The 15,498-nt window shown below is 55.2% G+C and overlaps 1 protein-coding gene across 1 annotated transcript in view; it reads left to right on the plus strand.

The window, feature by feature from the left end:
* TOGARAM2 (TOG array regulator of axonemal microtubules 2) overlaps positions 1 to 15,498 on the plus strand; it is a 39,935-nt gene that overhangs the window by 15,523 nt on the left and 8,914 nt on the right. The window contains exons 11-16 of the mRNA XM_036263451.1: positions 372 to 607; positions 2,332 to 2,490; positions 10,932 to 11,049; positions 11,427 to 11,521; positions 12,844 to 13,036; positions 13,880 to 14,096. Coding sequence (XP_036119344.1) covers positions 372 to 607; positions 2,332 to 2,490; positions 10,932 to 11,049; positions 11,427 to 11,521; positions 12,844 to 13,036; positions 13,880 to 14,096 — 1,018 coding nt within the window. The remainder of the gene's footprint in view (positions 1 to 371; positions 608 to 2,331; positions 2,491 to 10,931; positions 11,050 to 11,426; positions 11,522 to 12,843; positions 13,037 to 13,879; positions 14,097 to 15,498) is intronic.

A 15,498-nucleotide genomic window follows, 5' to 3' on the forward strand; every position in this document is an offset into this window, starting at 1 on the left:
GCTGGCGCTGGTCGCTGGCGGTCAGATGCATCTCATCAGGGACGAAGGCCATGCCCCGCCCCTTGGGAACAGCTGTTCTGGTGGGGGGCCTAGTGAAGATCAAATTGAACATCATTTGTAAAAATGCTTGGAACTCTCTTGTGCAAATCTCAGGTGATAAGGATGGAACTAGTAACTATGATGATAACAACAGTAATAATGTTTTTAAAAACAGAACTATTTTGTCCTGAGCTGTGCGGGGCTTTTGTTCCCAGCCCAGGGAGGCCGAGGGTGGAGGCGGGGGGAGGGGGTGGGGCAGCACCCCTTCTTGCTAGTTCTGGAGTCCTCGAAAGCATCCAGCGGTGCTGGTCCCTCTCCCATCTCTCCCCAAGGTCACCAACCTCCGCTCCAAGGTGTCCCGCTTGGCCATCAGAACCCTGGGACACCTCTTCCGAGCCTTGAAGAAGAATATGGACCAGGAGGCGAAAGAGATTGCCCGCTGTTTGCTGCAGAAGATGGGCAACACCTGCGAGTTCATCCAGAGAGCCGCCAACCGGTCCCTGGGGGCCATGGTGGAGCATGTGACCCCAGCCCGGTCCCTGGTGGCCCTCACCTCAGCCGGCATCTAGTATGTGGCAGCCAGTTGTCTGAGGGGTGGGGTGTCCCGAAAGGGGAGGGGAGGGGGAAGCTCTGAGGGAAGGGAGGGGGATGGAGGGAGTGCTTAGCACATTTATCGGGGAGCTCCCAGGGCGGGGCTGCTGTCCCCCCTTGCTGGAGCCAGGTGATGGGAGGAGCTCAGGGGAGCCCTGAGCCCTGGCTGCAAGGGGGGCGGTGCTCTGTCCTGTTCAAAGCCGAGGAGCTCCTGGTGGCGTGGCAGCACCCCGAGACGGGCCTGCGGAGGCAGCCCTGTACCAGGGGCGACATTCCTGATGGAGTCTGGGCCCTCGGGAGAGCGAGGCAGTCGTATCCTTTGGCGGCACTGCTTGGCCCTCTGCTGGGGAGGAGGAAAGGGCCTGATTTCAAAACCCAAACTGAAACCAAAAGCATTTCTCAAGCAAAACAGCTTTCAGCCAGGAGCCCGTCACTGCACTTCTGCAGGGAGGCCTCTCGGCAGGCCTCTGCCACACAGCCCAGGCCGAGGGGAGGGCCCAGCCGTGCTGCCGGCCCCACATCCAGGTCATTTACCTTCCGGTGCCTCCGTCTCCTCCTCTGTAAAGTGGGAGAGTAATACAACTGCTGTGAGGAGTGAAGGCGTCGGTCACGGAAGAGCACAGACAGGGCCTGCCTCCACCTGACACGTGTCAAGCACTGTCTGCGGCTACGACTACCTTGGGAGAAACTGATTGTACCTTCTCCTGGATTCTCCCTTTGTCCCAGCTTCCTCGCCTGCGGGATGATGATAACAGCAGCTGGTGGAGCTGAGGAGATAATGGTTTAAAGGGGGCTCAGTAGGGTGCCTGGCACAGAGGGTACCCTCACTGCAATCTGAGATAACTGATCATTGTTGCGGGAACCAGGGTTCGGTCCTCAGGGGACCCTCGAATTCCTGGGGGTCTTGCTACCAGGCAGATTCTGATTCAGGTGCTAATGGTGCTAGTGCCTGACCACGCTGATGAGGGAGAGCCCAGAGGTTTTTTGTGGTTTCCACCCGGGGGGACCTGGAGGGGCAGGGGAAAGGCTAGTGCTGTGGACACAGACCCTGCTTGACAGGTGAAAAAGAAAGAGGTAACATCCTGATGGGTTCTCCTGTAGGGTCTCAGGGTCCTATAGGGCTACCAAACCGCCCGTCAACCCCGTCCTTCCCTCCTGTCTCGGTTCAGCTCAACAGGTGTTCAGGAAGCTTCCACTAAGGGTTGGCACATGCCAGGCACCAGCAGGCGCTGGGGGTCAACTGAGAGGAAGACTAGTTCCCACGCCCTGGGGGCTGCACCTGTACTTCCCAGTGGACCGGGGACAGGGACAGTGCTAGGCCCGAGGGCGTCTAGGTCTGGGGGGGGGGGTGCTGGAAGGCAGAGAGGCTGATTGGGCAGGGTCCTCCTAGGGGGAGGAAGAGGAGGGGGAGCATTTGGCCGGAGGCAGACTGAGGCTCAGGCAGGCGCCGAGCACGTGGGCACAGGAGTGTCTGGGGGACTCCTGTGGCTCTGCCTGTTCTCCCCGTCCCACTCTGGCTGTTGTCCTCAGTTCCCCCATCCCAAGGCTCCGCGCTTTCCTTATAGATCCCCTTAGCCCCCCTGGGACAGAATTGGGGGCCCATCACAGCATGGGGCATGGAGGCACCATTGTAGGTCTGTGGGTGCCAGTCTGGGGCCCCCCATGTCCCATTCCTTGACTGGACCCTTGAATTTCTCTCAGCCACAGAAACCCCCTAGTCCGGAAATGCACTGCCCAGCACCTCTCGGCTGTCCTGGAGCAGATAGGCGCTGAGAAGCTTCTGTCGGGCACCAGGGACAGTACAGACATGCTGCTGCACAACCTGGCGAGGCTGGCCCAGGACTCCAACCAGGACACCAGGTGACGCAGGGCCAGGGGCCTGGGGACACCGACCTGGCTGGTCCGGGGCAGATGAGGCAACCAGCCAGCCCTGGCCCACACAGCTCCGCTCCCCTGGCATCATGTGGGGACAGCTGGATGGACAGATCTGTGTCCTCTCCTCACAAGCGCCCCGTCTCTCCCCAGTGTCATGGCCAGGCCTGCTCGGGGACGGGCAGGATCCCACCTGCACTTTCCACCCCCCCTTCTCCCTCGGCCGCTGCGGTCCTGCTCCCCACCGGGCTCCACTCTCTGTAGAGACTAGTCATTCTTCAAGAGATAGTTAATGAGCACTCTTTTCATTACTACGAATATGACAGTGGGCAAGAATTAGGGCTCTGCTGTCTTAGAGATTGCCTCCTAGTGCGGTAGACGAACAATACACAAATAAATAGCTATGCTAATTTTAGACACAGATAAGGGACATAGAGGAGCAAACAGGATGGAATGTGACTGGGGTGGGGGTTACGACAGACAGAGTCGGGCAGACCTTTGTAAGGAGTGATGTTTGAGTTGAGAACTCAGCTCTCTGAGGGTCTGGGCTGTGAGTGACCCAGGCAAAGGAAATGGTGCAAAGGCCCCTGCGTGGGAATAAGCTTGGTGTTCAAGGAAGACCAGGGCCAGGCTGGGTGATGAGGGCAGGGCAGGGCCAGGCCACGGAGGGCCTCACAGGCCGTGGCCAGGAGAGGGATTTTGGTTCAGGTGTGATGTTTTAGTAGAAGCATGAGGTGCTATTAGATGAAATTAAGCAGGAGAGTGGCGGGTCCTGGTTGACTGTCTAAAGCCCAGGGTTAGTGTCAGGTTAATCCCATTTCTGAGTTCACGGCCTGCTACCACCTCATCTGCAGACCGCGCCTGGCCTTGCACAACCCCAGGGACCGTCCACTCTGGTTCTGGGCTGCGTTCCAGGCAGGCACATTCACGGTACCGCCTGAGGGCCCACCCTGGAGGACGCAGTGCGTGATATTCCTGCCACCCTCTGGACAGGGCTGCACCTATATCCTCAGCAGTGCCCCATACAAAGTTTAGGGAGAACAACTCTGGGAATGTGCCCAGGAGCAGGACTGTGGTCAGGGACATGTGTCCACCTAGGCAGCCCAAGCATTGCAAGGAGCTCTCCTGCATGCCCTCTCTCTTCCCCCCTCCTGCATGCTGCTCCCTCTGCCCCCTCCTGCATGCTGCTCCCTCTGTCCCCCTCCTGCATGCTCTCCCTCTGCCCCCTCCTGCATGCTCTCCCTCTGCCTCCCTCCTGCATGCTCTCCCTCTGCCCCCTCCTGCATGCTCTCCCTCTGCCTCCCTCCTGCATGCTCTCCCTCTGCCCCCTCCTGCATGCTGCTCCCTCTGCCCCCTCCTGCATGCTGCTCCCTCTGCCCCCTCCTGCATGCTCTCCCTCTGCCCCCCTCCTGCATGCTCTCCCTCTGCCCCCCTCCTGCATGCTCTCCCTCTGCCTCCCTCCTGCATGCTGCTCCCTCTGCCCCCTCCTGCATGCTGCTCCCTCTGCCCCCTCCTGCATGCTCTCCCTCTGCCTCCCTCCTGCATGCTCTCTCTCTGCCCCCCTCCTGCATGCTCTCCCTCTGCCTCCCTCTGCATGCTCTCTCTCTGCCTCCCTCCTGCATGCTGCTCCCTCTGCCCCCCTCCTGCATGCTCTCCCTCTGCCTCCCTCCTGCATGCTCTCTCTCTGCCCCCCTCCTGCATGCTCTCCCTCTGCCTCCCTCCTGCATGCTCTCTCTCTGCCTCCCTCCTGCATGCTGCTCCCTCTGCCCCCTCCTGCATGCTCTCCCTCTGCCCCCTCCTGCATGCTCTCCCTCTGCCCCCCTCCTGCATGCTGCTCCCTCTGCCCCCTCCTGCATGCTCTCCCTCTGCCCCCTCCTGCATGCTCTCTCTCTGCCTCCCTCCTGCATGCTCTCTCTCTGCCCCCTCCTGCATGCTCTCCCTCTGCCCCCCTCCTGCATGCTCTCCCTCTGCCTCCCTCCTGCATGCTCTCCCTCTGCCCCCTCCTGCATGCTCTCTCTCTGCCTCCCTCCTGCATGCTCTCCCTCTGCCTCCCTCCTGCATGCTCTCCCTCTGCCCCCCTCCTGCATGCTCTCCCTCTGCCTCCCTCCTGCATGCTCTCTCTCTGCCTCCCTCCTGCATGCTCTCTCTCTGCCCCCTCCTGCATGCTGCTCCCTCTGCCCCCTCCTGCATGCTCTCCCTCTGCCCCCTCCTGCATGCTCTCTCTCTGCCTCCCTCCTGCATGCTGCTCCCTCTGCCCCCTCCTGCATGCTCTCCCTCTGCCCCCTCCTGCATGCTCTCCCTCTGCCTCCCTCCTGCATGCTCTCCCTCTGCCCCCCTCCTGCATGCTCTCCCTCTGCCCCCTCCTGCATGCTGCTCCCTCTGTCCCCCTCCTGCATGCTGCTCCCTCTGTCCCCCTCCTGCATGCTGCTCCCTCTGTCCCCCTCCTGCATGCTGCTCCCTCTGTCCCCCTCCTGCATGCTGCTCCCTCTGCCCCCTCCTGCATGCTGCTCCCTCTGTCCCCCTCCTGCATGCTGCTCCCTCTGTCCCCCTCCTGCATGCTGCTCCCTCTGCCCCCCTCCTGCATGCTGCTCCCTCTGCCCCCCTCCTGCATGCTCTCTCTCTGCCTCCCTCCTGCATGCTCTCCCTCTGCCCCCCTCCTGCATGCTGCTCCCTCTGCCCCCCTCCTGCATGCTGCTCCCTCTGCCCCCCTCCTGCATGCTGCTCCCTCTGTCCCCCTCCTGCATGCTCTCTCTCTGCCCCCCTCCTGCATGCTGCTCCCTCTTCCCCCTGCCTGCATGCTGCTCCCTCTGTCCCCCTCTGCATGCTCTCCCTCTGCCCCCCTCCTGCATGCTGCTCCCTCTTCCCCCCTCCTGCATGATGCTCCCTCTGTCCCCCTCCTGCATGCTCTCCCTCTGCCCCCTCCTGCATGCTGCTCCCTCTGCCCCCCTCCTGCATGCTGCTCCCTCTGCCCCCCTCCTGCATGCTCTCCCTCTGCCCCCCTCCTGCATGCTGCTCCCTCTGCCCCCTCCTGCATGCTCTCCCTCTGCCCCCCTCCTGCATGCTGCTCCCTCTGCCCCCCTCCTGCATGCTGCTCCCTCTGCCCCCTCCTGCATGCTGCTCCCTCTGCCCCCCTCCTGCAGTGCCCAAGATGCGTCTACATCCTCACACTGTGCAATATCTGGATCTTTAACTTTTATTGATCTAATGGGTAAAATGCCAGTTCATTGTTTCACAGTGCTTTCCCCCTGATTACTAGTTTGAGTGTTTCTTTATATGCTTGCTAGCCTTTTATAAAAACAAAAAACAAAACAAAAAAATCCCTCTCCGGCTGCTCACTGGAGGATTGGTAGTGGGGGAGTGGAGGCAGGGTGTAGGTGGGCACAGACTGATGGCTACCCTGGCGTTCAGATGTGAGGTGCTAGAGACTGGCCACAGGAGGAGAGGTGGACTTGGGTATGTTTGGAAGGCAGAGCCAACAGGAGATGGGTGGTGAGGCTTTCAAGGAGGGAACAAAGATGCCATTTAGGTTTGTAAACTGAACAACTTGCTCATTCCCTTTTACTGAAATGAGCAGTATTGTCAGGGAGGAAGAAGGTTTTGGTTGGCTGGTTTTAATTGTTGGTGGAGGATGGAAATCAAAGTCCCACATCTCTCCAGATCTAATACCTTCTCCATCTGACCTCTTCTTACATTGGATGATGTTGACACTTCATGCTCCTTCCTGGAACTTTAAGCTTCTCAGTTTCTATGGTGCTGGTTCTCGTCCTTCTGTGGCTATTTCCCCCCCGCCCCGCCCTCTGTGTGTAGGTGGCCACAGGAGTGCCTCTAGTCCTTGTCCCCTCTTTCTTTTTTTAAAATTTATCTTTATTGTTGAATGTATTACAGATGTTCCTCATTTTTCCCCTATTGACCCCCTCCTCCCCACTGCCGCCTCCCTCCTGCCTTTCCCCACACTGTTGTCTGGGTCCATTAGTTATGCATAGATACATATAAGTTCTTTGGTTTCTCTCTTCCCTCCTCCCACCCCCCTTTCCCTTTGAAGTTTGTCAGTCTAACAACCAATTTGTGCTTCTTAATCCCTTCACCTTTTTCACCCATTCTCCCAACCCCCCTCCCAGCTGGCAACCAACAAAATGTTCTCTGTATCTATGAGAATGTTTCTGTTCTGCCTGTTCATTTTGTTTGTAGATTCAATTGTCAATAGATATGTATTCATTGCCATTTTGTTTGTTTATATTTTTTATCTTTTTCTTCAAGAAGACCCTTCAACATTTCATATAATAGTGGTTTGATGGTGATGAACTTCTTTAGCTTTTTCTTGTTTGGGAAACTATATGGCTATTGATTCTAAATGACAGCTTTGTAAGACAGAGCAATCTTGGTTATAGGTTCTTGCTTTTCATCAGTCTGAATATTTCTTGACACTCTCTTCTGGCCTGCAAAGTTTCTTTTGAGAAATCAGCTGACAGTCTTATGGGAACTCCCTTGTAGGTAACTAACTGCTTTTCTCTTGCTGCTGTTAAGATTCTCTCTTTGTCTTGAACCTTTTGCATTTTGATGATGATGTGTCTTGGTGTGGGCCTTTTGGAGTTCATCTTGTTTGGGACTCTCTGTGCTTCCTGGACTTGTATGTCTGTTTCCTTCACCAAGTTAGGGAAGTTTTCTGTCATTATTGTTTCAAATAGGTTTTTCATTTCTTGTTCTCTCTCTTTTTCTGGCACCCCCAAGATGCGAATGTTAGCATGTTAAAGTTGTCCCAGAGGCTTCTTACACTGTCCTCATTCTTTTGGATTCTTTTTTCTTTTTGCTGTTCTGATTGGGTGTTTTTTTTTGCTTCCTTATATTCCAAATCAATGGTTTGCTTCTTGGCTTTACCTACTCTACAATTGAATTTGTGTAAATTATTCTTTATTTCAGTCTCCTTTATTTCTGACTGTGCATCCTTCATTTATGACTGATCCTTTTTATGCTTTTGAGGCACTCACTAAGTTCACTGAGGCCCTCACTAAGTTCATTGAGCATCCTTATAAGCAATATTTTGAACTCAGCATCTGTTAGGTTGCTTATCTTCATTTTGCTTAGTTTTTTTCCTGGAGTTTTGTTCTGTTCCTTCCTTTGCAACCTATTTCTTCATCTTCTCATTTTGGCTGCCTCCCTGTGTTTGTTTTTATGTATTACTTAACAAGAGGTATGGGGCTAGCTGAGACCAGATGCTGCTTGTTTGAAAGAATTTAGGAAAACCTGAAGCAGGATCCAAGACAGGCCAATCCTATGGTTAAGCAACTGGCAACAGCTTGAGTGGGCCTGAAAGTTGGGTGGGGCGGGGCCTCAGGGAGTCACCAGGGCGGGGCTACCAGTGTGAGCCAGGTTGCTGGAGTCCCAGATATGGCGGCTGTCTGCCACCCCAGGGAAGGGCTCACCAAAGGAACAAGGGCCTCTGATAGCATGTTTGTCCAGGAGAAAGCCCCCTCTCCAGCACCCGCTCCAATGCCAAACAGCTCGGTTCTGCCCCATATGTCTCTGGTGCCTTTCAAGCTGCCTCCCCAATGCTAGAACCTGGAGGGTGCGAGTTCGAGTAAGTCTGTGTGCAGGCCCTTCGAGTAAGGCTGTGTGCAGGCCCTTTAAGAGCAGCTGCCTGGGGCTCCAGCTGCCTCAGCCTCCCTCAGCTTCAGTTCCCGCTGGTTTTTCCAGCCAGAAGTTATGGAGACTTCTTTTTCTGGTCCTGGATCCCTGAACTGGGTGCCTGGTATGGGATGGGGACCCCTCAGTCCTCAGGGAGGACCTTCCCAGCCGAGGTATCCTAATTTTTATCTACCACACGTGGGTGTGAGACCAGCCTGTCACGCCTCCTACCAATGTCGATGAGGCTTTTTCTTTAATTTCGTAGTTGTAGGACTTCCCTTCAGCTTGATTTCAGGAGGTTTTGAATGATGGCTGTTCTGTAGTTTAGTTGTAACTTTGATGTGGTTGTGGGAGGACGCGACACTGTGTTTACCTACACACCATCTTGACCGGAAGTCTTCTTGTCCCCCTCTTTCGACTTTCCCTGAATGGTGTCATCACTTCCGGTGGCTCCAGCCCACACCCTCAGTCCCTTATCTCTGATGCTTCCATCAGACCCATTGCCAGGATGTCCAGTTGTCACCTTCAGGGCAAAGTGTCTCTGAATGAACTCATTGCCTTCTCCCCAAAGCCTGCTTCTTTGGCTGTGTTCCCTCTATTGTTAAAAGTCACTGTTGTTTACAGAGCCATCTAGGACGCAGCAGGGGAATTTCATACTTCACTGATTCTCAGACTCATTTCTGCCCTGCATTTTAATATCTTCCAATCAAAGGCATCTCCCAGTTATTGACCAGGGAGCAATTATGACTGAGGTTTTACTATCTGCACCTTTGCAAGCTTGGTCATTGTTGCTCATGGTATAACCTTTGAATTAAATTCTGCACTGTAGGAACTCCACTATGAACTTTTCTTTCCTTGTTAGCCTTTCATATTTATTTTAAGAAGTCACTGTGGATGCTCTGTGGGGAATTGTTGAATTTAATTACTGTTTAAAATGTCTTAGAAACCTTACACTATAACTCAGCATTGAAATGAAAATTATTGCATACGAGAAAAGGCATGGAAATGGAGTGATGGGGTATAAATTAGATATTAATGCAAATTCACCTTTGAAGGAATGACCAAAATTCTGCATTTTCTTGCAAAGCAACCAGCAAGTACTTTACCCAACCTAAGGAAGGATACTACCCTCAAGTAATGCTACCTTCTGTTTCTGCAGTCACACATGGAAGGGTTGTCTTCACCCCTGAGGCAGTGTCGTGGCAGGCAGTGGGCGTTGCCAGAGTTTTCTCTTTTTCCTCAGTGGAAAATAAATTAATGGTGCATTTTACAATCCATATTGTCTTTAGTTGAGCAAAATATGACCATTTTCAATGTTTCAAGCTCTGTCTCCAATCAACTACCAAGTCCTGCAGTTTCAACTTCTTTAGCAGCTCTTGAATCTGATCATCCCTTCTTATTCCACTCTACTGCCTTGCTTCAATCCTTTATCATCTCTTGCCTGGGTTATTATGGTGGCCCCTTAAATAGGTCTCCTGGCCCCAGACTTATCCCCAAAGATTCATTCTCCACTCTGCTGCCAGAGACATTTTGATCAATGTGCAAATCAGATCATTCCTCAGCTTCCCACTGCCTGTGGGCTAAAGCCCAACTCTTTCCCATCTCTCTAAACTGGTCCTACCTTCTTCTCCATCCTATTCTGTTCCCGAGTCCAGCCACTGCCTTCCTTTCTCCAGGTACACGTCTGCTGATGGGCCAGCCTGTCTTATGGACCCTAGAATGTTCCCCTCCTCCCTACTCCCCAATCCCGTCCCATTTGTGAACCCTTACTCATCTTTTGAGTCCCATCCCAAGGGTCACCTCTTCTATGAAGTCCTCCTTGATTTCCTTCCCCACCCACCACTATTCACCAGGTAGAGTTGACCACTCTCTCGAGTACCACCCCACTGCAACCTTCCTCAGACTTAAAAAAAATTTTTTTTTTCTTTACTGAATTTAGAGAGAGAGGAAGGGAGAGGGAGAGATAGAAACATCAATGAGAGAGAACATCGATTGGCCACTTCCTGCATGCCCCACACTGGGGATCAGGCCTACAACCTGGGCATGTGCCCTGACCGGGAATCAAACCGGTAACCTCTTGGTGCATGGGTTGACGCTCAACCACTGAGCCATACCAGCCGGGCCCTTCCTCAGACTTCTAAATATCCCATACTAGAAAAAAGTTATGCACATTTTGGTATAGCCACCCAACGAAATACTATGTAGCCATTAAAAAGGGTGACACAGCCCTGGCCGGTTTGGCTCAGCGGTTAGAGCGTCACCCTGCGGTCCTGAGAGACCTGGGTTCGGTTCCCGCTAAGGGCACGTACCTCGGTTGCAGTTTGTCCCCGGCCCTGGTCGGTTGTGCGGGTGGCAGCCACTCGATGTGTTCCTTTCACATCGATGTTTCTCTCGCTCTCTGTTCCTCTCTCTCCCTCCCACTCTACCTGAAAAAAAGTGGAAAAATGTCCTCGGGTGAGGATTAGAAAAAAAAAAAAAAAAGGGTGACACAGTAAGATGAGAAATGGTAACATGAAAAAAGCTGGATACAAGTTGTATATACATTCTGATCTCAACTAAATGTATATATATGGAAAAAACTATAAGAAAACATGTAAAAATGTAATAGTGGTTTTCCCTGTAGTGAGAGTGTGAATGGTGTTTATTTTTTTATGAATCTAGTTTTTAACTGGGCAGGGATTCTTGCCATAATTAGAGACTGTGTTAAGACCTCCCTTACTGTAATTAGAAAACCATGTGAAGTCGTAAACAGATTTGTGCTGCATTTCTGTGGCTGATTCTTCACCTGGCCCTTCTTCCCACGGCAGGTTTTATGGGCGGAAGATGGTGACCACCTTGATGTCGAACACGAAGTTTGACGCATTTCTGAAACAGTCCCTCCCATCCCACGACCTGCGGAAGGTCATGGCGGCCATCAGACAGCGGGTGAGTTGGTGGGTGTGAGCGGGTAGTGGGCGGGGACCAGAGCTGAGCCTGGCGGCCTCATGCCCGTCAGGGCCAGGGGCGGGGCTGCACTCCTGAGTCTTGCATTTCACCCGTGAGCCCTGCCGGGCGAGGTGAGTGTGATTCCCTTGCATTTGCTCAGCCTGGTCCTGCCCCTCACTGCCTGTGTCCTTTGAGCCTCCCTGGGCCTCCACGTCTCCATCTGTGAAATGGGGATCTGGGCTCCAACGACCAGCTCTGGAAGGCACAGCTGCATCCTGGGGGCCCTTCCAGGTGGGGGAGGTGATGGTCGGGCTGGAGTTCCTGGCCCTTCCCCAGAGGCTGCTCCTTTTGCTTCAAGTTCTGTTTGTCTTTTCAAGGGACTAGAAGATAGTGATGAACTGCCATCTGCCAAAGGCCGCAAGGTGTCCAGGAGTCTGGCACTGTGGGAGAACGGGCTGCCCGGTGAGGGCGGGTACGGCTGCTCTTGTCTCTCTGGGGCTCCACCTCCAAGACTGATGGAGGCAGCTGGGTGGCTCTGGGAGGGAGTGTGGACGTATGCCCGCCCCAAGCTCGGGAGACCCGTCCTGGGCCAGGGGCCCCTGCCAGCGGAAGTGGCTCCTGCGTTCTTGGCTGAGGGCTGCAGCTCCACTAGCGTTGGTGGAGCATGTGTGGGGCAGGCCGCCGTGTGGCTGTGTGTTTCTCATTCACCCAGAGCAGCAGATCCCCCCACGGGGCGGGCCTGGCGCTCATTTACAGGCAGAGCTGGGACAACGGAGGACGAGGAGGAATGGGCCGAAGGGCTGGAGGGCGGCTGCTGGGGGGCTTCGAAACCAAGCTGGACTCCCAAGGTCACTCCTGCATCTGAACCCCTTAGCAGGGACCCAGGGGAGCCCCCCGCCTCCTGGAGAGTAGCTTCCGGCTCTCTCCCGCACATCCTGTCATCTGTCCTCGCCTCGTCCCCGCGGCCACACAGAGCAGCCCTGTTCCCGGCCCCTCCTTGTTCTCTCTACGGCCTTTGCTTCTGCTGGTTCTCTGCCCTGTGCGGGGCCACCTGCACCTACAATGTGCCTATTCCACAAGACGCCACGACATTCCCCTTCTCCCAGAAGCTTTCTCTGACAGTCTGTGCCCCGTGTCCTCTGGGTGGACAGGTCGCCCGTTCTTCAGACCCCTGTCAGTCTGCTCACTTAGCTGTCCTGTCTCCCATGGGTCTGTGAGCCCCAGGGCTCACATCTCATTGTTCAGGGCCCAGCAGGTCTGGAATTAACGACAGAATGAATGATGCTGGGTTCTGTCAGGTGGGACTCCGGCCTAAGGCGTGAGCGCAAGGGCCCGCTCTGAGCTTGGGGAGCGGGGGTGGGGGCTGGGAGTTCCGTGTGGAGCTGCTCTCATGCTGGCTGGAGTGGGCCGGGGGCATGGTGGGCGTGCGATCCCAGCCTACGAGAACAAGGGTTCCTAACATTCCCCTGGTTACTGGAGGACTGAGCAGGGGGTCAGGATTCAGGCACCTGGCAAGATCTTCCCCACTCTTAGATGAAACGTGCCCAGTGATCCTTCTGTGGACTCCAGTTCTCACTCCAAGCTCTCTCCGGTTCTTTACCTGCCTTCTGAAAGGAGAACAAGGAAGGCAGGGAGAGAGCCCTGTGCCCCGGGGCTCTAGGCAACCCTATTGTTGTCCCCCAGGTAGAGGGGGTTTCTTGAGTTCCCAAGCCCCCCCTGTCTGTGGGAAGGTCTTGGGATAAGCGGCATGTCCATGCCCTGGGGCTGCCCAGGTCAGATGCTCCTTCCTTTTAGGCTCCGCTCCAATGGCCCGAGGCTGGTGGGGCTGTGCTCTTCCAGGTGGGGTGGCTCGGAGTTGGCGGAGCAGCTCCGAGAGCTGGCGCGGCTGCTGGAGGCCAAGGACCCCCCGGCTCGGATGGAAGGCGTGAGGCAGCTCCTTGAGCACTGCAAGGCCAGGCCGGAGCTCATCGCCGCCAACCTGGCCCAGGTGAGCGTGCCCCCCCCCCCGCCCTCCCACCTGCCTCTCCCCAGGGGGCAACTTCAATGTGGAGAACTCTGAACAGGTTAGACATTGTGCCAGACCCCAACAAGGATTTGCTATCCAGTTGCCTTGGTATCGCTCTAACACTACTTGGAAGTAGCTAAAGGGGGTAAGGGCACTGACTCCTACCTGGCATCTCTTAGCCCTCTTGGAGATTTGTGGGGAGGAGGGCAGAAGGGAAGGATGCTGTGGCCATGGCCACTACTGGTCTAGCTGTGTGCATGACATTTTGGGGCAGAGCATGTAGTTGGCCGGGCGAGTGGGCCAGGATGGGTGAGGAGTGGGCACCGGCCTTTCACAGGCTGGAAAACAGAACACGTGCTCAATTCTTCCAGGAGCGTGGTTGCGGGTGCTCAAGCCACGTAGCAGAGCAGTTGAGACACAGGCATGAAGGCCGCGGACCTGGGTTTTCATTCAAATTTCTTTCTAGCTCTGTGATCTGGGCAAGGGTTTCCCCTCTTTCAGCCTCAGCTTTGGTTTTGTTTTTAGTGGTGAAGTGAGGATGAGAACACATGCCTCGTGGGTTGTTAAGATCATCCCAGGGAGGGAGAGCGCGGAGATGCTCCCAAGCTCGCACACAGTGGGTGCTCAGGATGTAGTGGTTCTTCCTTCCCGCACCCCTGCCCGCTTTGAGGAGGTGAACTCCTAACCACGGAGAATGTTCTGGCGTAGGCTGGATGCCCCTGGCAGGGATGCAGGGAGCATCCCTGCTAAGGGTGCTTGGTCGGGGTGTGGGACTCCTGCCCAGCTCGGGTTCCCACGGGCTCTTGGTTTCTGTTCCCTCGACAGGTTTTTGATGCTTTCACGCCGAGGCTTCAGGATTCCAACAGGAAAGTGAACCAGTGGGCGCTGGAGGCCTTCACCAAGATGGTTCCCCTCCTCGGAGAGAGCTTGCGCCCCATGCTGCTCTCCCTCATCATCGCCATTGCAGACAACCTCAACTCCAAGAACTCGGGGGTTTACGCCGCCGCCGTGTCTGCGCTGGACGCAGTGATTGAGAGTCTGGGTGAGCCTCCTGCTGGGGCCCCTGCTGGGCTCTGTGGGCAGCTGGCTCCCTCCTTGGTGCCGGCCGAGGCTGGGCCCACCTTCCTGCTCGGGACTCAGCAGAGCGGTGAAAGGCGCTGTTCGGGTTCCCGGAGGCAGCCTCGGGCGCTGGGGGCCGCCCAGGGCCTCTGAGGTTCTTGGTTGGCAGCTTTTCCATGTCACATCCACCTGTGTCCTTGATGGGGAGAAGTAGAGACGTGGAGATGAGGTAGTCTTGCCTCCTTTAGTACACGTGACGTAAACGACTCACCCAAGGTCACTCAGCACCCACGTGAGTGAGCCAACAAGGTGTTGAAGGGAAATGGGTCAGGATTGCCAGGAAGGAGTTGGGAAGAGCTGTCAAAACTGTCTTAGTGGTAGAGACGGTAGCAGTGGGTGTGGCTTGTATGGGGACCAGGAGGTGCTGGTGAGACGGTGGGCAAGCCTGTTGGAGAGGACACAGCCGACGGGCGGGTGGGCCTGGCACAGGCGTCAGGCTGGGGTCCCACTGGCTTTCTGAGGGGGACATGGGTGAGCGTTGCCTTTTAGTAAAACTGTTTGGGGCCAGAGCTTCAGGTGGGAGTGATTTGGTGTGAGGGGTGGGGGTGAAACGGGAGGGGTTGGGGAGGAATGAAAAGAAAAGAGGAGGAGCTATGGGAGAGACATCGGGAAAGGCTCCCCAGTTCCCCACGGGCTTTGCTGTATCACATCTTGGTTCTTGAACATTAGGTAGAATTTGGGGTGCAGAGACTTCTGTTCCCCATTCCCTTTGTAGATGACTTGAAGGTGGTATGTAGTGCATCTGGCTGACTACACAGTGTACTGTGTAGTACACAGGCTGAGGTGCACATTCAAAGCTCCCAGCATACCTGGGAATGTATGAGAATGTAGACAGAGGTCCCAACCAGTAAACCACGGCGTGTCGCAAATGGGTCTTGCCTTGATGTGAGAGCTTAGGATCTGAGAACCGTTTCTGCCTCGTTGCTGTGTGTCCTGATGAGCACAGAGCAATGTCCTGTCTTTAGCGCCCACAGAGCATCCCCACGGTGAGGCTGGAACCCTGCCTGGCCCACGACCTCCTCCGCCCTCATCCTGTCCAGCTCCCTGGGGCTGGGGCAGCACCGTGTCCTTGGCTGGAGCCTCCAGGAGAAGTTTCAGTTACAAATCAAAGGCCTGGCCAGGCCCTCCTCCGCCTCTCGAGTTCATAAATATTGTCAATTTCCTCTCTTCATCTCAGAGGGAATTTATGATTTGCTGGGTTTGTTGCTGTAGAACAAACGCCGTAAATCCAGCTGTAAATTATGGCTTGTTCTCAGGGCTGCTGTGGGTAAGTGAGATCGCTGTTGCCAGTAACCAAGGCTCTCGGTAAATCACCGCAGGACCTG

This window comes from Molossus molossus, unplaced genomic scaffold (genome assembly GCF_014108415.1).
Source record: "Molossus molossus isolate mMolMol1 unplaced genomic scaffold, mMolMol1.p scaffold_m16_p_15, whole genome shotgun sequence".
NCBI classification, from domain to species: Eukaryota; Metazoa; Chordata; class Mammalia; order Chiroptera; family Molossidae; genus Molossus; species Molossus molossus.